The 27,367-nt window shown below is 39.9% G+C and overlaps 1 protein-coding gene and 1 long non-coding RNA gene across 4 annotated transcripts; one reads left to right on the top strand and one right to left on the bottom strand.

Annotated features, from left to right (window-relative positions):
• The first annotated feature begins 7,776 nt into the window (after positions 1-7,776).
• BNIP3 (BCL2 interacting protein 3) lies at positions 7,777-18,705 on the top strand. The gene is made up of 6 exons (XM_013948433.2): positions 7,777-7,897; positions 10,788-10,971; positions 12,125-12,209; positions 14,978-15,084; positions 15,193-15,342; positions 17,398-18,705. The coding sequence occupies exons 1-6, from the start codon at positions 7,861-7,863 to the stop codon at positions 17,447-17,449; spliced, it is 615 nt and encodes a 204-aa protein (XP_013803887.1). The 5' UTR covers positions 7,777-7,860; the 3' UTR covers positions 17,450-18,705.
• Positions 18,706-20,378: 1,673 nt separating this feature from the next.
• On the bottom strand, positions 20,379-27,325 carry LOC106489243 (uncharacterized). 3 transcript variants are annotated; one of them, XR_010884676.1, is made up of 3 exons: positions 25,949-27,325; positions 25,140-25,375; positions 20,379-20,664 (listed from the first exon to the last, which is right to left on the bottom strand). It is a non-coding gene; the product is annotated as an uncharacterized lncRNA (long non-coding RNA). The 3 variants fall into 3 exon arrangements; XR_010884677.1 differs by having other exon boundaries at positions 25,140-26,050; positions 26,477-27,325; XR_010884675.1 differs by having other exon boundaries at positions 25,140-27,325.
• Between the last annotated feature and the right edge of the window lie 42 nt (positions 27,326-27,367).

Here is a 27,367-nt window from a genome sequence, read left to right as displayed (position 1 = left end):
AGACCTAACCCTTAATTCCTTATCTTCTTTAGATTATGTATTAAAACTTATCATTATATTGGCAAGATTGTTTTGTTTTTTAAATCAGAGATATACCAAATCAATAGACTATGCATATCGCTTACATCTCCTAATCTCAACAGTCTGGATAAGAATGAATAGCTTAGAAATGAGTAACTCAGAACAGTTTGGTAGTTAATGATGAACACTGTTCCAAGAAATGCCCCGGTATGAAAATATACATGCTGACTTGATTTACAGAGGCAGCTGATAAAGTTAATAACTAAGCCATTATAGGTGGTGAAGAAAACTGAAGGAAATACATGGTTCTTGGATTTTAGAGGCTTTTGAGGACCTGTGTTTTACACAGGTGAGCAAGATCTGCTCTGTACTGTTCCACCGGAGAACAGTAGGAGGCACATAACTAAAATAGTGTGCTTCATCTCTTGCATTGTACAAAGCAATATCACCACCCCAAGTGATTTAGGCACTTGATCCATACAGCCTCAGTCTCCCAAATCAGTCCTGAGTCTGTACCTTTCATTACACTGTATCCATTATAAAGTAGGTATAAATTACTCACTCTGATTTATCTTATATCAATAAGGAACCAAAGAAAGTTTAATCAGTATTATCCATTTTAAACTAATTCAAATAAGATTATAAACAGGTTTTACCTAATGCCTGAAATAATTTTCCCTCAAAACTGTTGCAGGCTGACGCAGAACAGAAAGACATGCTTAAGATTAAATGCAAAGTTAAGTAAGTCTGCTCAACAAGAATAACTTCTTAACTGTTTAAAGTACTGCAGTTTTCTAGTCAATAGAGGATATGCCCCATTGTCTCTGATTTAAAAGGAAATAATGCATGATTTTTCTGTTGACATGCAAGTAAACAAAATTAATGTGGGTTCCATCCTAAAACAGGATCACAGGTTAATAGATCAGTAAGCTTTTAAAGATTTAGTCGAATATAATTTACAATTTTCAGTGATCACAGCCGAGTGCTCTTCTGGCAATGATCAAAAACCACTTACCATGAAGATTTACATGAAAACAAATGCATCCAATTACTAACAAAGATCCCAGAGGTAAGCTGTCACAGGAGTACTGTGATATTTGCTAGCATGTCTGAAGATTAATCTGACCCTGTTTTATATCTGTTTTAAAGCAGAAAAGACTGCTAGTAAATTGATTTCCTGGAATAAAGGTCAGTCAACAGAACACAGGACATGAAAAGAAAGGGAGCTTTAACAAAGTTTTGTGTAGTGGGGACGTGTTAGTGTTGGGTGGCAGCAGAATGCACAAAACTGCTAATCAGCAGAGCCAGGGCAAGCAGAATTGGCAATGGACATTTGCCTAACAAACGTGCTGCACCTTTTGCTGTCTAAACTCTAAGGACTTGTCACATTACCGTTTTAATCTCCTCCTTTTTTGAGGGCTAGCATCACTTCTTTTTGTCAAGGCCTGTAGCTTTTATGAGCTCGTTCAAGTTCCCGTTGACTGTTTGACTGGATGGCTAGTCTCTCTGACCAATATTCACTCCCATTAACAAAGATGGTTTCTTAATCCGTGTCTGCACTGCGATATCTACGCATGGTGAGAATTTTAAGAACTAGGATTTAATAGCTACTTTCATCAACAGCAACGAGAAGTTGATGACTGTGAGCAGGAGTGGACAGCTGCTGATTAAGTCTTAAATCAGAGTGCTAGCAGAGTTAAAGAAGCTCTTTAGTTTAAACACACCTCCTTGTTACATTCATAGGTATTTACTCACTATTAAGTATATGACATGCATTCCTCCATGCCATGTAGCCTAGTAATTGTTATGCTTTGCCATACTGAGAGTCTGTCAGGGAGCAGTAGGAGCTGGGCTACTCCACAACAGAAAGCAGGACAGGAGCCAAGGGTGGCCACAACACAGGCAATGTCCCCACCGATGGGGCACAGTCCCACAGCACCCGAGCTGGGCAGGGCAGCAACAGCAACCAGCCACATAGACAGCCCAGCAACCACCAGGTGAAGGCAAGTTAAAAAATCAGGTCTTAGGTCAATCTGGGAAATCCAAATAATCAGGAACAGGGCTGGGATCAGGTACACCTACAGCATAGCTCAGGCTAGGAGCGGAGGTCCAGGGCTGGGCTTAAATAGGGCTCCTGGGCCATGGGCACAGGGATCGTGGCAGGTCCAGGTGTGGCTGCTCAGGGCCATCAAGGCCTTTTGGTGTTCTCAAGACCCCAGCAGGGTGTCTGGAGAGTTTATGCTACCTCTTATGCACTGGTGTCACATTTTAGGCACCACTACCTAATTATAACCACCTATATAATTACACCTGCTGTTACTACAGCCGTACATTTTTTCTATTAACTTTAGATCACCAAAGTCAGAGCAGACTCTGGCCCATGGTCTGAAGAATTAATTATTTTCCAAAGTCAGAGAAGTTTTGACAGCAAAATTGTAACCCTTCCTGAAAACTTAGCTTTAACCTTTCAGTATTTACTACTGAAATGATCCCTTTCCCAGCAATTTATGACTTTTTTCCTTACTGTGATTGAATTATTTTTAATTCAAACTAATTATCTGTGACATTTAGGATAACAATGTAATACTGTAAAGTCATAAATGTATATTCAGAGATTAAACATGGAGACCTTTCCCTGATGTTCTCTTGTCAGAAATAACTTAGTAGCATTGCAGCAAAGCTCAATGCAAGACCTTATAGGAGAGGAAAGTGGTCTTATTTTGAAACAAAACCAGTTTGACTCAGTCACACTCCCACATCCGTATACTCACCAAGTCACCAAGACATGTGTGTCCAACAGTCTGTCCAGCACTTAGGCACCAAGACATGGGTGTTCCAGTTGGGATTCTTGCAGTGATATAGAGGACAAGGGAGTACTGTCAAGTACTGGTAGAAACAGTAAACATGGTTTTATTATGGATGAATAAGGTTCTCACATTAGAAGAGTTGACTCACAAACTGCAGAATCTCACTTCAGAATATTTCCAGAATTCTCTTAATAAAATCTCTATGCATTAATGGCAGCAGATAAATAAACAGAGCATTGCTCCTAGTTATCTTGTATACCTTGACCTTCTACTTAATTCAGCACTCTAGGGCAACTGAAGAATCTAATGAAATATAAGCATATTAAATAGACTGGATACAAGCTAGATACTTCCATCAGGCTGGAAAAAAAAAGGCTTGAAAATATGAGGTCTCTTCTTATATTCCCATACAGTTGCCCAATTATGAAGCACATCCTGCAAAGGGGAAAAGCTCTCCTTTCCTCTCTTCTTCCTCTCTTCTTTCCAGTAGAACAATAGAGGAGCAACTTCATCAGGAAATCCTAACACAGATTTATGTTTGCTCAAACTCCTCCTAGAGAAGGGCTTGCTGCTGCTGAAAAACCGATAACAGAGGAAGTCAGTTCTAAAACAATGTAATATTCATGCTGCTGAAACAGGAAATAGCACATGGTAAATGTATTGCTTCACACAGGATATGTTCAGTGTTCAGCGCTAAAAGATGAAATATTTGTCTGGTTTTTGTCCTATTAGGAGACATTTTCAGAGTAGATTTCCACCTGCTATGAATATCATGGAATTATTCCTGGTTCCCAGAGTGGAGGAAAAGACTATTCAGGACTGTTGATTGGTGGATATCCAGATGGTAAATCTTCTCCCCTTAGATTTCTTGCTGTGGAAGGAGACAGAAAAAGATGAAACAATTACTTCAGTGATCCCTTCCTCTCTTCCTGAGCCAGTCAGCACATATTCTCATTCATACAGGGTTTAGCTTTCTGTTCCTTAAATGCTGCCACAGTCCCTATGGGACATATATCATATTCATGTGGAGAAAACTGACACACTTCTGTCTGTATTGTGGAATGATTAAGTTGCTCTTCAGTGTTCAAGGCTTAGATTTCTGTGGATTATTCTTCAGAGCTAGGTGCAAAGGTTTGCTGGACAGCAGAGAGCAGCAGAGAGCTACAGATGAACACGAAGTCCAGTTTGAGGCAGCCTCCAGCTGTCTGTGCCCAGCTATTGGGCCTAATACATGAAGAGAAAATAAATAAATGTATAAAGAACTTGCTTCTTGAACAGTTACTTAATTTAAAATTGTGTTTTGTTCTGTTAAGGACAAATTTCTTAGTAGAACAAAATAGATTTGTAATCATGCAAATTAAATACAAACTTCTCAACAGATTTCCTGTGGCCAGGAATAACAAAAAAATAATTTAGGTTTTGGTATGTTTTGAAGGACTAATCTCTGGAACAGCCACATGCATGTCAAGTTCCACCTCTCATTGCTCTTGGCCTGCCTGAGTGCAGCTTGGCAACAAGCTAGCCCTCCAGGCGTGTCCAGACACATGGAACCCTACAGCTTCTGAAGGACGCGCTTCCTCTGCACCTGCACCTGTGGGCATAGCATCTGTGCACCCAGCGATCTGAAGAGCTGTCTTGGGGCTGCACTGAGGAAGAAGTAAAGACGTTCCTCTCTGGCTACCTTCAGAGTTCTTATGTTTTGGGAAACCCTGCTCAAACTATCTTTAGTGGGTCTGATTTCTCTTCATATAAAGAAGAGCATGGCCTTATGGGGAAGAAGCCATATGAATTAAGTTGGAGATTGGAAGGGATTATCTCTGCCAAGGGAAAAATTCTGTCTAGTGCACTGCTCTTCTACCAGCTACACAGCAGGCACTTCTTTAAAGCAGAGCTTGGGAACCCTTCCTTACAGGGGCCAAAAAGGGTACTGAAACGGCACGGTGAAAGCCGAAGGAGCGGTGTGGTTCTTTGGCCACTGCAGCCACTGAGGAGTGCTGATCTGTCACGTCTGACTATTCCATAACCATTGGAAGCAGCAGAGCGAACCCACAGACGAGTTAAAACAAGCCTTTAGGGCAGGTGCAGATGAAAGTAGCACGGTATCCAGCTAGATGTGCAACTAGGAGAGGGCCAGATCTGATGTCTCCAAGACTAAAGCCATTTCAGGGCCTGATCTCCAAATTGGAGGTTCCAGCCTTGCAAATTATTCTACAGACAACACAACCGTTGAAACCTTATAACCCTTACAATCATGTCCTTTATCTTTTCGAATGCCTTGCTTATCTCACAGGACTGTTACTCCAGTTCCTCTCGTGAGTCCTCCGTATTCCTGCAGGCAAGAGATGGCACATTCTGCAGCTACCCTGGAGCCCCCTGCACAAGGGCGAGCTGGCCACTGCTACCAGTATGTAACTAGCCTAAGTATGTAACACCTGAGTTCTACCTGCTGGTCCCTCACTAGGCTACTGATTCGGTATTTCTTCTTTACCTAGACACTAATTTTCTTAAAATTGCAAAAACTTAGTTATTTTTTAGACTTATATCCTGCTTTCAGATTTGGCCAGTAGATTTAAGTTATTCCGGTGAGAAGGTTGACAGACTGGATAGACAGCGTCTCCTTTAGGAAGCCAGGCTAAAGAAATGACTGAACAGTCAATAACAGGATTTTATTAAAAGCCTGTTAGATAGATATAACATTTGTAATTTTTTGTATTTAAATGAAGATATTAAGATGATTAATCTGTTTTATTACATGCCAGTGCAATTTAAGTGTAATCTGGTTGCTGTATAATGCGTCTGCTAACGACTGCGGAAACAAAATCAAGGCATATATAATGATCCCAAGACATACTGCACTTTCAACATTTCTCCTTAGTGAGGGAGCTGTGTACAAAATCTGTCAGCAGAAAAAATCATGAACACCTTCAGCCTGTAAAGGCCTGAACTAATGTCACAACACAAGTTTGTGATTTCTCTGAATTATTTTTAAGAGGATTTGCTTTGGCTTTGGGGTTCTTTTCCACTGGCCATCCAAGTAGTTTTTCTCATGTGAATGAACACATGAATCAAATTTTTATCACATATGTTTCAGAATTCATACCAAGCAGAATATACTATGAGGAGACTTCCTTAATACTTAAAGCCCAAGCACCTTTAAGTAAAGTCCTACTTAAAGCCCTACTTTAGTTCCAGAAGGTCTAGGACTGAGGTACGGAAAAATGGTGTGTAAGGATGCACTAAGCAAAGCTGGAGAACTGACCATGAAAATGTCTTCATGAGCCAACCTGTTTTTCCACTTAGTCCAATAATCCACTGGCCATACTCATTATAAAATATAATATACATATTAATAAAAATTAATTTAATTAAATTAATAAAATCCTGACCTTCTATCTTTATGGATCCTTATGTGTTGGTGCTGTGCTGGGACAGTATAATCAGAGAATGTGGGCTTGATGCCTTAAGCAGCACAAGGGCAGATCACAGATTAATCTTCCTTCCTATCAAGACAGTTCACTGAAAATTTGCCAGAGATATATTTTATCTGAGTTTCACAATTGCCTACTGCAGAAATGCACAAATGAAAAAGATTTCAACCTGGAGAAAATGCCTGCATCCTACAATTAAGTAAACAAAACTTTAGCCATCCTCTGGCTAAACAAAATAAAATTTTATTTATTTGTCTTTATTAGATTAATTCCCAGCAGTAAGTCAGTATCTGCTTTCAAATGGCAACACTCTTTTTTACTATATTGTCTCTTATTTGGAGAACTCCTGCTGTCTGCTCTGATGACATTACAACCTTAGTCAATATTAAAAAAATAATTAATTATTATCTATTTTAAGGCTCTGTGCCATTAATTTTAGAGCTGTCAGAGACGGGTTTCAAGGCCACAGCTTGTGCTTTTGCAATCAGATATGCTTGCACTTGAAATCCAAGCACAGCTTTTTATTTGCCCTGCATAATTTTATGTAAGAAACATCGTATTCAATTGACAAACACGAGTTGGAAGTATGTTGTAGTACGTACGCAGATAGGCAGCATGAAGGTGGTACACAACACAGAGTACGTATGGAGTGGAAAAATGAGCAACTCCTCTGAGGAAGCCATCCCATTCCTTCCTCAATCGCTATTTTTCCAATTGTAGACCTTGGCCGTTCCAAGGTCTCCGATATTGCTCTCAGAGGCTTAGGTGATCCTCTGAGCTTGCAACTAACCTTCTCTATCAGAGGGGTGTATGTGGATCCGCTCAGGTAATTTTTGTTTTCCTTTCTCCACAGTTATATTAAGCTGTTCATAGTGACATAAAGGCAGACAGAAGCTTACGTAATTTCTAATTCCCTCATGAAAAGGAATCCAATTCACAGCAGATCACCTTTCTTCTGTATCTTCAAGCCGAAACACTAACACGTTAAATTGCCAAAACCATAGATTAACAGCAGATAGTTCAAGATACTTAAGCCGAAGCAGTTAAATAGTTGTGAATAGTAATAAGCAGCATAAATATACATAAATAAAATTAGTCATGCTAGGACTGATTGACCGGAATTGAATTCTTCACTCCCGAAACAAGGCAGTCCCATAGGATATTATGAACAGATTTGAGGAGCAGGCGCACATCAGGAACCTCGCGTTTGCCCGTGCGTGTGGTAAACATCTTCACGCCGGTTCCGAACGTGCTGTCGTGTAAAGAGCAGAGGGGCCGGGATGGGAACGCCGACGCCGTTTGCAGCAGCGGCGATTTACCACACCGAGGGTGCTGATAAGCCATTACACCACCGCTCAACCTCAACCCAACGGCCCCAACGGCCCCAACGGCTGCGCGGCGGTGGGGGAGGGGGAGGGGGCGCGGCGGCGGCCAATGAGGCGGGCGCGGCCCCTGACGTCACGGCCGGGCAGCGCCGGCGGCGGCGCGGTCAGTGCGTGTCCAGGCGCGCGGCCCGGCCCCGGCCCCGGCCCCGGCCCCTGAGGTAACGGAGCGGCGCGTCCCGTCGCGTCGCGTCCCGTCGCGTCGCGGGCAGAGACCGGGCCATGTCGCGCCTCAGCCCGCAGGAGGAGAATCTGCAGGGTAAGGGCTCGCCGGGGCCGGGCCGGTAGCGCGGGGGGGGGGGGGGCGGCGTCCTGCGGGGCAGCGTTCGGTAGCGCCGGAACTGCGTGTGTTTACACGGCGCTGAGGGCCTGATTTCGCAGTTATTAATATCCACGGGCAGGGAGCCGGTGTTAAGCTCTTCCACCTGCTCCGTTTCTGCCGTGGCCGCAAAGAGAAAGACGTTAAATGCCGCTTCCCCAGGCGGTGCGTCTAGCGTAGGACGATATTCTTCCTGATCAACCCATGCATGACAACTGGATATAAATACTAGGTTTTCATTTAATAAGATCTTTCTGTTGTTAATTTGTGATTTATATAGCAATCCCGGCAGTAGCCTCTCAGAAAACTGTCTATAAAGCCTCCTAGTAACAGAGACAAATTAAGACTCAGGTGAAAGAACTGATCAAACTCAAAAAGCCATGGTGTCTCTGTCTTGTCATTTAAGTGTCAGCTAGATTAAGGTAGATCCTCAGGAAGTATATGCACCCTGGTACAAAACCTTTGTTTTCAAAAGAAATGCCAGCTATTGAGAGTTTGGGATGTGCCTTTAAGGAAAAATCTGGGTCATCTGCATGTATCTTGCATTTACCGAGTGAATTTACAGTAGAGGTGGGAGATCTTAGTGCAACTGCGTATTAAACTATGATTCACTTGGTGATTTTAGCAGTTTAAAGAGGCATGCTCTCTTCTTTCTGTATATGTGGACTTTTTATAGTTGTGTTTTTTTTGTTTCAGATATCCATCTCTCCAGTTTTTGAAAGCTATATACTAAGAAATTAAGATTCCCAGAACTCATTGTCTTTTCTTATGCTAATCTGTACTCCCACAGTATATATGCTAGGCAAGCACATCATATAACATCATTCTCTCTTAAGATCCTTCGCTATGACTCAGTCTGTTCAGTTTGCATTGCCACATTACCCATGCTCATATCAGTTTATATTTCCAACTTTATGAAAACATAGGCTATCTTTAAGTGATAAACAGCATAAACAATAATTCAATACAGTAGCACAACCCTAGTCACAAGAAGGTCTAAAAGAAAAAGAAAAAAATGGAAACATGTTAAACATGCAGGTATCCTATGGTCCTTCTGTTGTAATCTTTCTTTTCTCCATGTTTTATCATACATTAACTGTGCTGTATCCAAAAAGATTTCAGTTCAGTAAGTTTAATTTGCTGTGTAAAGCTGTTACATATGCCTATAGTGCTGATACTCATTGAAAAGTGATGTGGGAAGTGCACCCCAAGTCATATGCATCTTTACAGGAAAATAGCTTATGACCATGTACACAAATCGTTATAGTGCAGTACATGTAGCCTGATAATAAGTGGCGGAGCAGAAGCTGAGGTAGCATGTGAAGGGGCATCAGGAGCAAGGGCAGGTGGACTCCTATTAGGTGATACTCTCAAGGTAGCTGGAACTGAGGCTCCTGTTGGACAGTATCCCTAATTTACACTTCAGTGGTTTTGATCATTCTTCTGACAGCTCCGGATTTCATAAGTTGGGGTGGGGAACAGTTTGTCCAGATATAGACAAACAACCAGATAATCAGTCATTTAAAAAGTTGTGAAGTAAAAGAGAGATTATCCAGAAAAATGTTTCTTCAGAAGTTAGTAACCCAGAATGTTTCCATTCAAAATATCTTGTGGTCTTCTGTTTTTTAAGAGAAGAGAAATTAATGTTGTTAATGGAAATTGAGTAGCTTGGTTCTTCCTGTTTTAGTTTTATTTTCGAACCTTAAATCTATTCACAACCAGAGTACCTTTCTGCTTTTATGGTTTATATGTTGCACTAGATCTATTCATTCGCTTCTCTCCTTCTGCATTACATTATTCCTTTATGTTCCTTATTCCTTCTGCTGTTTTATTGAATTTAACTTGCTTTCTGAACTCTGCCACAGTCTGTTTCTCTAGTCCAATTCCTCTCTTAGCACTAGAGCAGGAACATTCTGAACGTGAATGTCTGTCTCTGTCCCTCCCTTTCCTTGTTTTTGTCCTAGACAGCCCTTCTGCTGTGTTAACCACAATTCAGATAGTTCCACCTGCCTTCTTTCTCCTGGTATTTACTGCTATATTTCCTTATTCCCATTCAGGCTTTTGAGCTTTGAAACGCATCCTATGATGGGCGTGATACTTGTACCTACTTTTACTGTTGTCAAATTTTACATACATAAACTTTTGTTTAGGTAAATTCCATTCCTATTGATATAGTTATTTAAATAATATCCCCTGAGCTAATTTTATAAATGACAAAACAGATATGGGTCCTTTTGTGCGTTGGTTACTGCTAGCCCTGAAGAGAGTTGTTATTCAGAACACTTTAAGAAGACAAAGCAACATGTGACTGTCAGTGTTAAATATATTGCAAACAGCAACACATGATCTAGTCATTGCCACATATCCCCTATTGCCTAACAGTAACACCTAAAAATATGTTTAGTGAAAAGAGGCTAAACAAAACACAGTTAGACTGGAGTCTTGATCCTAAAATATTTTGAGTAAATTAATAACTAAACTTTGGGAGAGTACGTCAGTCCTTGAGATTAGATTCTTGGGCTACCGCCTGTGTTAAACAATAAAAATTACACATATCTCTATGAATTAAAATAAAAGATTACTAGCTTCAGAAACAGCCACAGTGTATGACCAGCTTCTTTTCAGTTTTGTGAGACTTCCCAGCTTGCTAACAAAAGCACCTACGCATTTTGGCAGTTCGTCATGTTTGTTAGCTGAGATATCAATGCCAGTACTTCTGGACGTCATACTGTAATATCACACTGGGGAGGATCAAGAGTCTCGTGTTCTACTGCCTTTTATGCAAAACCACTTGATTTATTCTGGTTCTCTTTTCAATTATGATGCACAGGTTCCTGGGTAGAACTCCACTTCAGCAGTAATGGAAATGGTAGTGGCAACACAGTGACGCCAACAAGCCAAGAACAAGTACCTGCCTCTATTTCCATTCACAATGGTGACATGGAGAAAATACTCCTTGATGCTCAACACGAATCTGGACGAAGTAGTTCAAGAGAAAGTTCGCACTGTGACAGGTAGACATAAAATGCTTTATTGAAAACAAAGTAAAAGCTCACTATTACACAAAGCCATTTTTATGTACAAGAGGCAAAGACAGATACAGAAATGTATACACGCATCTGAGTATGTGCATATGCAAATGCATACACATGGACAGAGAAGGAGACAGGAAAACTTCATATTTAAAAGATGGATATTTAAATACTGAAGTAGGGCTTGGATAGAAGCCTGTCCTGAAACCAGAAAGGAGTTACAGGCAAGAGGACACTAGAAGACTTCTCACATCTCATGAAGATGTCTTCTTGAAGTTTTGGTGTATCCTGACAAAGAAGTTCGCAGCAGCAGTTGAACTTCCCATGGGCATGCTGCTTGTGGACAAGCAGCAGTCTTGTTCCAGTAGGGGGAAAAAAAAAAATCTAGAGCACTGTGTGGCTGTTATTCTAAAGGATTGGTCCTTGTGCAAGCGGTGTCAATGCCATTCTCAAGAGCATATAATGCTGCTTACACTGCTGCCTGAAACAGGAGCGAAAGAAAGGAAAAGATGATGATAAAAACAGCTTGTGTTTTGTAAGGATATCTAATTGCTTAAAAAAAAATTGTCCAATATCTAAAAAACAAAATATACAAATTTCTGGAAGTATATATACAAATCTATAAAGATGATAGATGTCAGCCAGTGTTATTTATTCATTTGTTTGACTTTTCTGGGCTGCGGGGTCTGCAGCCTAAACTTTATTTAACCAGAGGAACTACAAGACTCGTGAAATGTACAGTAGGAAGCAGAACCTCCCAGTTTCATCTGGCTACTTCAAATTCAATTCAAAACCCACTATCATCCATCAGTTGCTTCCCAGTGTTTAGTAAGTAACGTGGGCCATACCCAGCTTACAACCTTACAGGTGTATCTTCACACTACTGAAAACCAGCTCTGTGCAGCAAGGTTCTTGGCTGATTCAGTTAGGAAATCAAAGATTAACTGTATATGATGGATGAATCATATAGCCAGTTGACAGATGATTCTTTTAGGGATTATAGGTCAGGGCACTATAGCTCCTTCAGGAGAGCTGCACATACTTCATTCACTAGCTTTTAGTTCACCCCATAGAGAATATCATCATGAAAAAATATAATGAACTCTTTCTTTCTTGTGCTTCTCTCTTTATCAAGCCCTCCTCGTTCCCAGACACCTCAAGACAGTAACAGAGCTTTGGAAATAGAGAGTCACAGCAGTGGAGAAAAGAATAGCTTTCAGGTAAGAAGTTCACCTTGCTTTAGGGAATAAATCTGTTTATCATAGTTTGAAAACCAGTATTAGAAAATAAAAGATGAGGCTGATAATGCAAATACTTAAGCAACTGAGTAACTTAGTAACCTAGAATAAACTCTGCAGAATCAGGCTTTACGTGTACTTTTAAGAATCTGATTTGCATGGACTGTTTTTTTTTTTCTTTAATATGTAACCTGAGATTTTCAGAGGAATTTAGATGCCCTAACCTATTGTTTTTCAAAATGGCCTCGTTCTCAATGCCTCTTTCCAGCCACAAATCAAAATGTTCATCTTCAGAATCGACAGTAGCTTTTAGGAGAAAAGATAGGCCAGAAGATAACCACTAGACCAGTATTAAAGAAAGCAGAATTCAACATCTTGCTGAGACTCCAACTTTTTGTGATCTTGAGTCATGTTCTGTATCATGGTCCCTCTGTGAAATGGGCATTTTTCTTCCCTACTTACCAGGTCAATTGTGAGTAAAGTCTTATCAGTGATTGTGGGACAATCAGATTTTACCCTGAGGTATACAGGGAATGTATCAATGAGACATACGTATGCATGGATATATAGATAAACATTAATGTTCTGCAGATAACCTGCCCTGCAGAAGTGTCCTCCTCTTCCTTTGATTGTCTGCTTGATATATGTCACAGACCTCCCACAATGAGATTTTACTTGCTTTAAATGTGCTGCCACAGATGCATTATGAATTAAAAAAGAGTAGATTTGACAGCAGCAAGAATTTCTAGTCACTTAAGCATGACAGCCAATAAAATATGTTTTCAAAGCAGTGCAGTAGCTTTATAATTCCAGTTCATTTTAATAACTAGTACTTAACAGGGACATTTCTACATACTGCTTTGAAAATTCACAATTATTTCCAATTTAATTCTGTACAATTTCTGTTTAGATACTTGCAAAGAAAATTAGTGAATCACACTGACAAAAGTGTGAAAAAAGCTTACTGTATATTAACCATATTTCATAAATATATAGCTTATTGCATTGTAACAGGCTAAAATCTTAAATCTTCACAGTAATTAGGTGCTAGCTTTAATATTAAAATTTTTGCTTACAAAACATTTTGAGGCTAGAAGTATTAGAATGGCTTTAAGTAAGTCTCCCTGTTCTTCTGAAGACTTCCTGTATTAGGTAAATTCTTCTCCCTGCGCTGTTTCTGTACAAAGAGATACTGTTATTTTCTCTTTAAATTGAAATATGTTCTGTAGCTGTGACTGATTATTGCAAGGTTAGCAAATAGCAGTCAAGATTATATTTCACTTGCGGCCTCTACATCAAATAAATAACAAAGTATGATATACTGGCAAAAATCATCAGCATTGATTTACTTGTGCTCTGATGTGCAATGTCATTCCTTTAATTCTTGTAAAAAAAAAAACCCAGCACCTTTACATCTTATTTTAAAAACACTGATTTCTTCCATCAGCTCTCTCTATCTTGATTACTGTGGCTTATCATCTGTAGGCTGGCTATGTGCTGAATATTCTCATCTTAGTGTCTCCTTGACAATCTCCCTGGCTGTCTGTATTCATTTTTAGATTCTTTTTCTTCCCACTGTTACAAACTTTCTTAAAGAAAGGAATGCCTTTGTGTTCAGTGCTAGTACAGCATTTAACCCAGTGGGGTTTCAGTTTTTTTATTAGAGTTTCTAAATTATACAGCTGTATAGATAATATGTAGTTTAATTGGTTCTCAAAAATTACATATAACATGCTTGGTCCCACAGCTTCTTCCTTTCCTATCTAAAGCTCTTCAGTCATCTCTACAGCTCCTACAGGAATCTAACTGAATGAATTATCAGCTTTAGGTAAACTAAATACATATACTGTGAATTAATTGTTTTTATGTTACATTACATTGTTACACTTTATGTTACCAGAAAACCCCTTATATCTTAAATATCATTATTTAGACTATGAGATCAAATAATTAAAAGTTAGAAAAATACCAGAAGTGTTAGAATTGCCTGATCAGTTTTACTTGCGTTCTTAAGTGTACATGTGTATATATAACTTTAAATCTTATGATCACATACTGTTTTTATCACAAGACTTTGACTCAATTTAATGCACATGCAATAAGCTGCAAACTGCATTCTCATTCAGTATTTATACTGTATTCCCTTGAAAATGAAGCCACTGTTGTTTTTTGCTGCACAAATTTATGCAGATAGACCTGGGCTCTCTTCATCTGTAGTCCAAGTTTCCTTGGTATGAACAAATGCTGGCCCAAAAGCCAAGTAGCTTTATTAGACTAGAATTAGTTTCATTTGGCTTGTATCATGGATCTTCAGATCAGGTAAGTATGATATCTGTATAACTTTGAATGCAGGCAAAATGAGAAGTTTTTTCTGCCAAATGTCATTCAGATGCGTGGACTTAGGATATTTTCAGATCCTTTATGTGAGGATGAAATACAGGGCTGTGGCATTATATTTCCAGGGTAGCCTTTACCTAAGCAAATATGGCATTTGGTCCATTCTGTTCAAATCTTGCTCTGAAGACAGGAGAAAGACAACACCCCACCCCCACCCGGCTCTTTATCTAGTATCTAAATATTTTACTACAAGTGATACGGAAAAATCATATTGGGAAGAGATGGGACAAGCGAGCTGTGGAGGTACAATCTAGCATATGTGCTTAGACACAGGACACAAGATTTGTTTTGCAGTAATAATTGCCTAGCCATAATAGTCCAGTGTACCGTTTGATAATGTTTCTTTGTTTTAGTCTGAAGAAGATTTTCTTGAAAGGAGGAAAGAAGTTGAAAGGCTCCTGAAGAAAAATGCAGATTGGATATGGGACTGGTCCAGCAGGCCTGAGAACATCCCACCAAAGTGAGTGCTGCCAGTATTTCTGGATGAACTTGGATATGGCTTTTACTTCCAGAAGCTTCAGTACATATTCATTAAATATTGTGTTTATATTTTCTTCCTCAAAACTAGGGAATTCCTCTTTAAACACCCCAGGCGCACAGCCACCCTCAGCATGAGAAATACAAGTGTAATGAAGAAAGGGGGCATATTTTCAGCAGAATTTTTAAAAGTTTTCCTTCCATCTCTGCTACTTTCTCATTTGCTTGCCATTGGACTAGGGTAAGTTTACATTTAAAAAAGAAGCATTTTCACTGTGAATTTTTTACCTCTTTTCTCTGAGACCTAATTTGCAGTCCTTGTTTCCTCTTTGTCTAAAAGGTAAGTGGTACACTGGTCTCCACAGAAGGGCAATGACCACTTTTTCAGAAAGTGTTTCCTGCTTGGCTTCTTGTGGTATTGCTGAATGTATCAAGCTTTTCTTCTCTGCTTTTCTTGCTATTTGAGAACTTTTCAAAAGAAGAGACAGTTTATATATATATGAACTATAATTATACATACATAATCAGTTCCATGGGAAGATTGATTTTTAATCTCAAAACTAATTATAAAGGAAGAAATGATTATCGTATTTTAAAATTCCACATTCAGAGGGGGGACACACAAAGAAAACAGGAATTGATTTTCTTTAGATGATTAAGGGTTCAGATTATCCTTCTCCTTTAAAAATACCTGCAGGACACAATGCGAAGAGATTAAATATCTTTTAGTCAAGAGCAGAGTTTGCCTGTAGCTAAGCATGGTAGATTCCTAGATACCTACAAAGAACGTTGGGAGTCCAGGCATATCCGTGCCTCTCTCCCACGAGTTCACTGAACCACATGAGAGGGCTTAGGGGAGAAGATGAATTCTGAGGAGATGCCTGTTTTCCAAGGAACCTTCCATTAGCTCTGGTTCTGCTCTTTCTCTGCTCACTCACTTGCATAAATCTTGAACCCTTATCAAGGCTACAAAAGTTTAGAATGAGGGGATGCAAGACAAAGAATGCCTCAAATTTTGTCTTTTAGGAAAATAAAGTTGTTTATTACTTAAGGCATAAGAGCTAATTCTAGTTCTAGTTTAACACACCAAATGAAAAATAGTTGTGTTCTTGGAAATTTGGTAAAGATTAGGATCCAGTGCAACATAAGCATGCCAATACTATTTCATGAGTCTCAGTCCCAGCTTTTCAGTATTTCTTCCTAAGTATAATTTTCTTACTCTTTCTTTTCACACATAGAGTTTGGCAGGCTACTAGGGCCAGACAACGTACAGGAGAAACCAGCTCTAAGGAACAAGTGTTTCACTAGCATGGACCCAGCCTTGAAAAAGTAGTCAGGAGGACTGTGCAACTACAGCAGTTGGAAAGAGGGACAGCCCCAATCTTCCTTAGTCCCGTAGTGTGCGTAATTGGGGGTGCATGAAGGCACAGACGATCTTCCTATACAAAATCAAGATGTCATCCACATTAGACTGTAAAAGCGGCATGAAACCAATTCAACTTTCTTATCTCCTTCCAAAATTAAGATGAGTAACTGCACGACATAGAACAAAAGCATACCGGAATTTTCTTTCCGGAATGAACACAAATTCTGTAACATAAGTACTTACTTTCTTCCTGGTGTCTTTCATCATTGCTACAATCTTGCAACATTCCACTTCAGTACAGAATAGCTACCACAATAATCACTTCTTCACAGAGTGCTTAATGTAAAAGCAGTTTAAATAGTTACACTTCAAAACAGTCATTTCTGCAGAAAGTAAATGAATATAAGACATAATAGAGGGCAGTTGTGAAAGCATACCAAGATGGGAAATAACAACTGAAGAAATAGTAAAAAGTACCTGAAGATGACAGTAAAATGAGATGTTTAGAAAGGTTAATGTATTTAGCAAATAGAAAAAAACCTGAGATGACAAAAGGAAAAAAAAAAGACAAACTGACTTCAGAAAGCTCCTGAAGCAATGTGATCTTGTTAATGGCATACTTACCCGATTTTTGCCTTCCTGAAACTGAACAGGTATAACAGCTCAGCTTACACAGAATTAATCTCTTTTAGAATATAGGGAGCATTATTTGACAAGGATATGCACAAAGTCATAAGCAACTGAAACCTGAGTTTTATAATAGATGCTTGTTTTGCTGTCTTAATTATAGCAGGCACTGCTGCTCCTACTGCAAATTACATTACTAGTAATCTGATGAGTTTAAAAAAAAAAAAAAGTGTTCCTTACATGCTGTACATTCCTTTTAAAATGAAATGCAACACTTACTGACCATACATCCTTGACCCTCAGGATTTACATTGGAAGACGCCTTACAACCACAGCATCAAGCAGTACTTTCTAAAGGCAGGTGAAATCCAGTTTTGAAGCGAAGAAAATATTCATCAAAGAATACAAGAGGTAAACAGCAGACACTTCAGTGCTAGCAATGGCTACATGATCCGTGTGTATCTGTTCTGTAAATGTTGTGTTCCTAGTTTAGTAAGAGTGGGAGAAGAGATGCTAAAGCTAAGGTATAACGTATAGTCTTCTGGATCAATTCATAAAGCATGTTTCAGACAGATTACAGCTGTTATATTGCTTTGTAGTGAAATATCTTTGAAAATTAAAAACTTGATGTTTAAAAACAAAACCTTAGCTTTAATATAGCAATTGTGATTCAGCTAGATCTTCATCTAAACCGCTGTTTCTTTATACTTCATAGATGTGAATATTCTTCACTGCTAATGTAATCATGACAATAAGGGATTAGCCCAGAAGAATGTGTGGCCTTATGTAACATACAGGAATTCAGAGAAAGCTTTTGCCTCATTTGAGGCAACTCCTCATTTACTTAAGATTTTGCCTAGCTCTTTTTTCATTTTACGCGAGACATGAAATGTTAAAAGACACGATCAGCTTGAAGAAACTAGCATATCAGTAAAACTTCACCAATTTTTATTAGTTTAGAATATGATCCACAACAGTCTAAATTAAAACTTGAACCTTAATATCCCATAGTGTCATTTGCAAAGGCTGTTATTTAACTCCCAAACTGCAGAAGTTCCTTCTGTTGTTTCTTCTTGCAGACCAGTGCTTCTCAGTCTTTTTATCTGTAAAATAAATTTGCATCTTAAACTTGCCTCATCCCTGTATAGATTCAAAGAAAGGTTTGCTTGCTTATTTGTTTGTATTAAGGGAATGCATTTTCATTCAATAATTTTATCTTGTTTAATGAGAAGAATGGATGTTTGCCAAATTATCGTAAGTTTTATATATTTAAATAAAAAGGTTCCTCATAGATATTCAGAGTTTTCCCATTCCTTTTTCTTTAAGCCTTTAAAAATAAAGGTTGAAAATAGCATTAGACAGGGCTCTTTGTATGATATCTATCGTCCTCTTGAACAGGACACAGTTTCACACTAAGTTTATTTGCATGACTGGCAAATCAGTAAGAATTTTTTTTCATAAAACTTTTTTTGCTAATTAATTCTTAAATTTGAATAATGCTAAGCAGTCAAGAGGAGTCATTCAATAAATAAAACTCACTGAACTTTCAAATGTGTGTTTTACTTTGTACCAGCATCATCATTTAAAAATAAACTTGCTTTCTGCTTGTTTTTTGTCCTGTAACCATAGAGTTTTTCTTCTGTGCTTAAAACAGAACTGCAGTGTTATTTAAAAAAATCTGTTTGTTGGTTAGGGGGCACCTTGCAATACCATGTAGGGTTCATGTCCTGTCATCAAGTCACATCATCACAGGTGTGGGACTGGGCTGTTGTTATCCAGGCAAGCAGTGGCCTTATGTGGCCCCTAATCCAGCGGAGACACATGCTTAGCTTTCCACAGACGTAATCCTGTAAAGGCCATCGGAAAGTCTCACGTGGATGTATTTAAGAGCATACCATTTACAGGAGAAGCAGGTTCTATCTTTGCATACTGCATGTCTATATGTGTGCAAGAGAACTCGATTTATAGGATTATTTTGATTTCTAAATAATCTTTCCCACAGCACAAATACAGGACATTGGAGACCAATAACTGAGTTGAACCATGTGTGAAAAATCAGTTGATTAATTGCTTGAATATATCTCTTAATTGGAGCAAAACTGCAGTGGAATTAAGCTTGTTTAAAATAGTCAGTGTTCCCCCCAAATAGTATTGAAAACACATTGATATTTGAACGGTAGTTAGATCAGCCTCTTCCTCCCCCTTGATTAAAAAAAAACTTACCCTTTTAATACGTACTACTGCATATAAATTCAAAGAAAATATAGATTCCATAAAAATACTGCAAAACCCCCCACCAGCTCCTCTGTGCTTTCCAGCCCTAATTCCTGTTAATAACACCACAACTCCACCATTCTTTTATTCAAGGACTAAATTACCTCTGGTTTGGTGGAGGGGTGGAACGTCTTGACTATTTGCAATATTCTTTCATCCCAGAGGCATTTGCAGATGGTCAACTTTTTTCAGATTATGCACAATGAATGAGGTCTTTAGAGGTAGCTATACATTTAATCTTTACTCCTCCTTAATTTGTAGTGAAAGAAAAGAAAGCAGCAAGAAATCAGGGGTACTAATGACGAACTCAGTACCTGGAGCTCTTTGACTTCCACAAGGATTGTAACAAAGACATTATCACTTTATTTACCCATGTTTTTAAGATCCTCATTCAGACAACCTAGTACTCAATATATTATCCACTGTATTTATATGACATGCCAAAAGTGACTATTACTCATCTCAGAAAAAGCAACATTGTATAACACTTAAAAATCATCATATGGGCCACTCTGTATCAGAGGTTTATACTTATACGTAGTAGCAAATTCTTAGGCTGCCCCGAGCCAAACTAAATCAATATATAATTATTTTTAACATGACTCAAAGAAGCAAGGTTGATTAAAAAACAAACCTAGTCACCATGGTATCATTAAACTAACAAAATGTCATTACTGAAATACTGGTTAAGACATTTTTCCAGATCTACATCAGTTTTCTATGGTCAAATGTTTGCCTTTTGCCTATGTGTTTTCAACATTGATTTAGCATGCAGAGGCTTCTCAAAAAAGGAATTATAACCAGTGGACAAATAGTATACTGAAAGATAGGGCCTAAAAATGTCTTAAACATGCTAGTAATTCACAAAAATTGCACTGAAGACTTAGCCATTTGATCCTCATATGTAATACCAGAGGAAACAGAAAATTCAGTCAGCAGTGTTACAACTAAACTTATTTTCTTTTAAAAAACCCCCAACAGTCATGGCATAAATAAGTTTAACAGCACAGTTTCAGTATGAAGAGCTTTATTTTTTAAAGAGACAAGAATATAATAATTTAACAAGAAAGAAGAACTTATTTCCAAGTCTTACTTATAGACATCAAAACAATATAGACAGTACTGTTTTCTCTTCTTGCTCTTTGGATTCTCTGGACAGTTTGTTCTCCTCCAGATGTTCAGCCCTGCAAGGCCAGGTGCTTTCTAGCACTTTGGTTGGGTTCCAGCCTTCCTGATGTAGATCGTGCACTAACAACAACGCACAGGGGGATCCTTCTGGAACCGAAGGCGCGTTAGCTGTGGGCACAGAGTAGAAAACAGTACTTAGAGTTTTGTAGGTACAATTGATAAATACAGCATTGTTCTTTGGGTAACAAATATGATCTGCAGGTTTGGGGCAGCTCCTCAGTCACTAAGGGTAATCCATCTGGAAATCTAATTGAACATGGAAAATGGAAATCAAGCACTTTGGGAAGTAAGTTTTGGAGAACTTGGCTGTGGGAATAAATATGCATGGTGGTTGCCTGAAGGTTTTACAGAATGAGGATACTACTGCCTTTCCCAGTGAACATTCACAGAAATCATTATTAATGGGAGGCACAACTTGGAAATTGGCTCATTTCTGCTCAAAGCATGCAGTGGTTCACATCACAAACTATCAGTGGAAACGTTAGCACCGGCATCGAGGCTGGGGAAGGCATCTGTCTCGCTCTGCCTTCTGTTCAACGTTCTCTTCTGTGTAGTGCATGTTCCTGGCATGAACTATTACACAGGAACTATGGAAAATCCACAAAAGATGGACACAAGGTGGAGGTAGAGAAGATGACGTATTTCATAACCACACAGATTCCGTTAAGGCACCAGAGAGCTGTAGTCAGAGTACACCCTCACAGAAGGAAGACAGTCCTATTCAAAGCAATATATTTGTCAGTCTTTTTTAATGCTTATAGACTTAGCCAGCTTATGCCACGGGCAGCGGGGAACAGGTGTAGGGCCCACTGAAGAATCACAGCATACATAGTTTTACACCAGAAATACTGTCACTGAGACTGTGGTATAAAAACTTATGATACAAAAAGGAAGTCATGAAAGAATTATCAGGAATCCATGCATTTTCCACAGTCCCTTGAAAGCTATCACCAAAGGCTTTCAAGGCATGCAGGAGAAGGCCATTCTTTCTCCAGAAGCCTAGCAACAGCGGAGCAGCAATCAGTTTGTTGCAGTTTTAAAGTAGTTCTTCTGCACGGGTTTAAAGCTTTGCATTTGAGCATGCTTTGCTTTACTAGTGGAACGTTACCATCATGAGCAAAGAGTAGACTCAAAAGCCCAAGCAGTCGGGTCCTGGGATCAAACTGCAACAAACACTGGTGTACTTGCCAAGCTGACTGCTCCCGAGACATGTATCATTTGCAACCGCAGAGGACACTGTGAGGCTGGGTCTGTGGTAAGCCTACTGTACAAGAGCCACCATCAGACATCAGTGAAGGCAAAGACAGTAGCTGAGCTCCAAGAATGACAGTTTCTCCGATGATAGAACTGAAGTGACTTGCTGCAAAAATCAGTTTCTGCTCTTTCTACATGTACCCTTCATACTCTGCAGCGTTCAGAGAAGGAGATTTGCTTAGGGGAGCCTCTTATTAACACGGTCTGGAGTGGCATATATTCCCTGTCATGTTGTCTGAGGAAAGCTGCACAGAGCTTCCCACAGCCTCCCACTTGTCCCATAGTGTCCACATGGCAGCTGGGCCACACGTGAAACAAAAAGAACAACCAAACTGAGTAAGAGCAGAAGTCCACCTGGATGCAGAGCATGCGAAGATGCCCAGTGCAGAGTATAAAGAGAACAAAAGTGTAAAGATATACCACAGATACTTTTCCAGTGCAGTTCACTGGAAGAGAGATGGTATCTTTCGATTAATAGGTGCCAATCAATTTTTCTTCCAATAATGTGTCTAAACACTCTTTGAACCCAGGAGTTTCAGCCACCTGATGTCATGCTATTCACTTCAGGGACAACAATCTTGTGGTTTCCACAAGCTTAAGTTACAGATTTGAAGGAATATGAATGAGATCACTTAGTTCAGCCACGTCCATAACTGGGTTTATTAGATGTGCATGATAGAGTCAGTGGGGAGCCACTATGTCAGCACATGTGAACCGGTGGCAATTTTGGAGACTGCAAGTGATCGACAACCCATCAGTCAGACCATTTTCGATGCAAAGCTATGGCTTACAGCTTGTTTTAGATGCTGCTTGCTTTTGTAATACCCGAGGGACTGGATAAGGCAGAAATTAGTATCAAGGAGCGGAGGGAGATTTGCAGAGTACTGATGCCTCCATTAGTGTCTAGGGGAAGAGGAGAGAGAAGAGTTAGCTCCCAGGATGTAGTTTTACTGGTGGGCTATTCGCACAGCAGCTACTCCTCTGATAGAAGCTACACCAACTGTAGAAGCTTGTCTGTGCAAAAGCACGGGTGGGGTGGGGAAATCCCTCTACTTTGAGACGAAGGGAGAGCTCTGAGCTGAAGTTGACAGTGTTATGCTCTTGAGATGGCTCCCTCAGTTCCACCTTTTCAGCATTACTCATGACCAGAGAAGGCTAAGTCTTACAGCACTACGGCTGTTACACCGTTATTTATAGCACACATACTTCATGTCTGCGTTTCTGCAAACAACTCATCCGTCCAGCCGGTTGCTGAAACAAAGGGGTCACTGTGTGATTCGGGAGTGCTTGAAAAAGGACATGCTAACGTGGCCTCGTTCCATTCGGATCAGATTTCTCAAGCCTTTTTTGATTCCCGCTTTGCAAGTCCCTCCTTCCCTCCCAAATTAAAAGCATCAATACAGCTTCACATTCACCTTTGAGGAACAGCTATATATTTGCTTTGGCTTTCACAAGGGTTTCCTAACTAAAGCTAGGGGTAGAAAGACGTATGAAAATTATGAAATTTTTTTTCCTTATATATTCTATTCTTTCTGATATATGTGTGTGTGGGGGGAAGCTTTTTAGCAGCCATCATCATCACACATTTTAGTTGTCATGGTTAGTGGGGGAAAAAACTGTGTAGTATTAAAAGGGTGAATTAGTGGATTGAAAGAACAATTGCTGCCCCATAGAGTTTCCTTCCTAGGAATAATGCGGAAGTGGCAACACATTAACCTGAAAACAGGCACTTAGAGTCTCTGCCTTTGTCCCTTTTCACACAGATACAAAGACAACCACCTTGCATTAAACCATAGGTCGACCAAGCAAAAAACTGTCTCTATTTGTACTCCACTCTAATTGGAGAAAGTAAAACTCTCGCTAAACAAGCATTTTGAAATATTATGCAAAACAGTAAAACTAATAGTACTCAAGGCTTCTTAACACTAGTTTTATAAGCATCACAGGAGTTTGGATCAAACTCGTCATAATACAGAGAAGACCTTTATTTCACAAGCGAGTTAACTAGACAGTTATATACAATCAGTGCAGAGCACAGCAATCCGCAAGAGCGAGAAAGGCATCAGCATGCCCTGTGGCCTCCACCGCAAAGCGGTTGTGTTTAGCTGTTTATACACATGTGGACACAACACCTGTGTATACGAATACAACCCAATCTTGAGGTGCTAGGAAAAGGCTGATACCTTTTTGCATTGAGTTACAGCTCCTTCTTCTGAATACCTCAGACACCAGATAACCATCATTCAAACAGTGAACAGTTTTGAATGGGCCTGTTCCTCTAAACTAAGGACTGATTAGCACGTGGACCAATTTTACCTGCGTTATGCCTGGCTACAACAACGTTTAAAGACTCTGGATGCAAAGGACAGGACAACAACGTACTGTGAAAAACAGGTGTTTTATATACAGCTGATTAACAAACTTATATCATGCTGAGGACTAATGATTTGCAGAGTAGCTTCTGGCTCCCCCTCTCCTGACCCCCCCCCCCCCAGCTTTAAAGATAAATTCCTTTCCAACTATGTTTGGTGTTTGCAAGGTGGAGAGATCAGAGAGAAAGAGTAGCGTCTCACTAAATTTTCAGAGACAAATTTCTTGAGTGTTTATCCCTAAAGTACTTCCTCATGAATTTGGATACACAGGGTTTTTGGTCCTGACTACAGGCTGTCATCGTAGACACCCAGCGTCTGCTGGGCTATGGATTACTGTTCACAAGGAGCTGCTCACTTATCTTCTCAAGTTTTCGTTCATTGAGGGTGGGGGATTGTCCCCCACCCTCAGACAACAGGATCTAGATAACCACTGCTGAAGTGGTGGATCCTCACTCTTACCGTCCCTGAAACCATTCCAATAGCCAACAGTTAAAATATTTGAAGGGGGGGGATGGGGGTGATCAAAAAACCCCACATCGGGTTTTACTGGGTGATGCAGGAGTAATTTTGCACATAGGAAAATATTGCTCACTCCCCTTTCTGTAATTCCAGGCCAGGGCGGTTGCACGGGAAAGTCCTTGCACGCCTCTGTCATGGAGAGTCTGAAAGGTTATTTAATTTCTAGATATGGCCTCTGGACAGGGTACAAAGCAAGGACCTGTGGTTAAAAGCTGAACAGAGATGATTTCTCTGACTCTTGAGCCTAAAAATAGCGCTTCCTAGGCACAAAAGCATATTACAAAAGCCTTTACGGAAAGGACCATACAATCCTTACAGCCTTGAAAAGGACAGAAATTTAATCCTAATTTTTACCCCGTCCCCATTAAGCAGCGAGCTTTCTTTACAAAGGACAGGTCTGTTTGGGCCTTTTCAGCTTCTAGAGCACAGAAGCCTTACCTTAGAGCAGGTTCACCGTGAGGATCCCCACGCCAGCGGCCGAAGCGCCAACAGCCGAGTCCTCCCTCCCCGCCGGGGAGCAAGCAGCGCGTGTCGGTCCGACGCAAAGCCGGCGGCTCCGAAAGACGAGAGCCATCCACCCGGGCTCGCTCCGAAGCCCCGAGGACCTCGTGCCGGATCTCGCGGGCTTGGCGCGACGCTCGAAGCGCTCCTCTGTGCTGCGGGCGGGGGCAGACCTGAGAAGAAGACAGATGACGACAGCCTCAAAGCTTCGGTAACAGCTTGCTTTGGACAGCGGGGAGAGACGAAGGGGTGAACTGAAAAACGCGACTTCCACCTCACGGAAAAGGAAGGTACCAAGCAAAATAACTAAGATACCAAGCCATGGAGGAAAATCCTTAGGTCTGAGATAGCGGCTTGGAGTCCTAGCAATGCATTTTATAGCCTCAAAACCCCACCCCGTATAGCAGGCATGACCCATTAACAACAAATAAGAAGGGAGGCCAAGCAGCACTAAACACCCCCCCCCCCCCTTTTTTGTGTGTTTTAAACCAGGAGGGCCAAGAACTCGAGAAACAACATGTTCTACCGCATGACATGAAGTGTCAGATCAGTCTGAATAAAGACCATCTCAAGGGAGAAACTAAAAACCACATAAAATTCCATCATGTACAGCTTATGTTTACTAACGTAGCTAAACTCCAAACTGGGGATGAGAGAATTTCAGTCATTACCTAAAAAAACTAAAGGAACTAGTGTCCTTAACTCATTCAATCTAGCTACGAAGCTGCAATTGAAGTTCTTCCTACCCTGCAGATGTTAACACAGGTTAAACACTGATGTCTTCTCTGAAATCCCTCTTCTGATTTCCTTTACGCAGAAAATTAGAAGTACAAATCAGGTGACTGGAGCTGTGGGGAAGCACAGTTTATTCATAAGCACAGCACTTCAAAATCTACGTATTTCAATCATCCCTCAGCCAAGTAAAGCACCCCTCACTATGTACTATATGCACTTTCAGAAGAGACAAAAAATAATATTTATTCTGTCTACAGTTTAGGGTAACCCAGCTCCGCAAGTACCGGTTTTTGCATTGTTTTAGCTATGGACACTACTCAGGTTAGCCGGCTTCTTCCAAGTGATAGCGCCTCTCCTCCTCTGCTCCTTCCCGTTCCCTACAACCGGGAACGGAAGGTCAGAATCCAAATGAACAGAACTGTGTGCACACAAGTTTCTGATTGCCTTGATTCTGAAAACTCTTAAACAAAACAAAACAAACAAGCCCTCAATAGAGGTACTTAAGGTTATATTTACAGATATCCCTGTTTCTTACTTACCCTTACGAATTCGTTTTTTTCAGAGTCGCTCAGCATTTTCCTAAGGAATTCGGGGTTTTTTGAGTTTGTATGTGTTTCTGTACGGTTGGATTGATGTAGCAAAATGACAATGAAATTTAAAGTTTCATCTTAAACCGCATTTTTTCCAATTTTAAAAATCAGCCCTGAGAGGAAGTAGCAGAACTTCCGGCGGGTCGTTAGTTTTCCTTTCAGTGCTTCAGCATCATCTAACAGCGGTGGCAATCGTCATGGATGCCCAGGCTCCGCTCACTGCAGAACTATGATGCCGACAATTTAAAACATGTGTCTAAGTCTTACATGCACAAGTGAAGCAAGGATCACACAAAACTGAGCAAAACATTAAACTATTTCTCAGGTTTACAAAAACAGTCTTTGATACACAGGGCTCAGTAAAATCCTAAATAACTGTGTATTATCGATATCATTGTATCAAAACAAACAACTGGTTAAAAGTTTCAAAATCTTACCTGTAAATTCTAGTACAAATAGCTTCAGCTGTTCTACTTGTTTTCTCAAAAATAACAGACTTCCCTCTCCTGAAGTTCACTTGTGGGAAATATTTGCAAGACAGTAGTTTCATACTTTTTACATAGCTGAAAACCTGTCAGAATGTGTGTGTAGGGATTTTAATGCATTAATGCCAGATACCATACATCTAATGCTAATGCAGTAGGTCCGACTGTTTGTGTCACAGATTCTTCTTTTATAAAATATACCATTTCCTGGAAATTAACTGCTCAGAATATTTTAAGTATTAGGAATACTGCGGTGCTCTTACAAACTGGTAACAGAAGTTACAAAGACAAGATCAAGACTATTTCAACTTGAGTGAACTTTTACAAACCACTTACAAATACCTAGATGTTACTT

The sequence above is a fragment of the Apteryx mantelli genome, chromosome 7 (assembly GCF_036417845.1).
Source record: "Apteryx mantelli isolate bAptMan1 chromosome 7, bAptMan1.hap1, whole genome shotgun sequence".
NCBI classification, from domain to species: Eukaryota; Metazoa; Chordata; class Aves; order Apterygiformes; family Apterygidae; genus Apteryx; species Apteryx mantelli.
The sequence above is the reverse complement of the archived record's forward strand: the minus strand, read 5'-3'. Positions and strand labels throughout refer to the sequence as shown.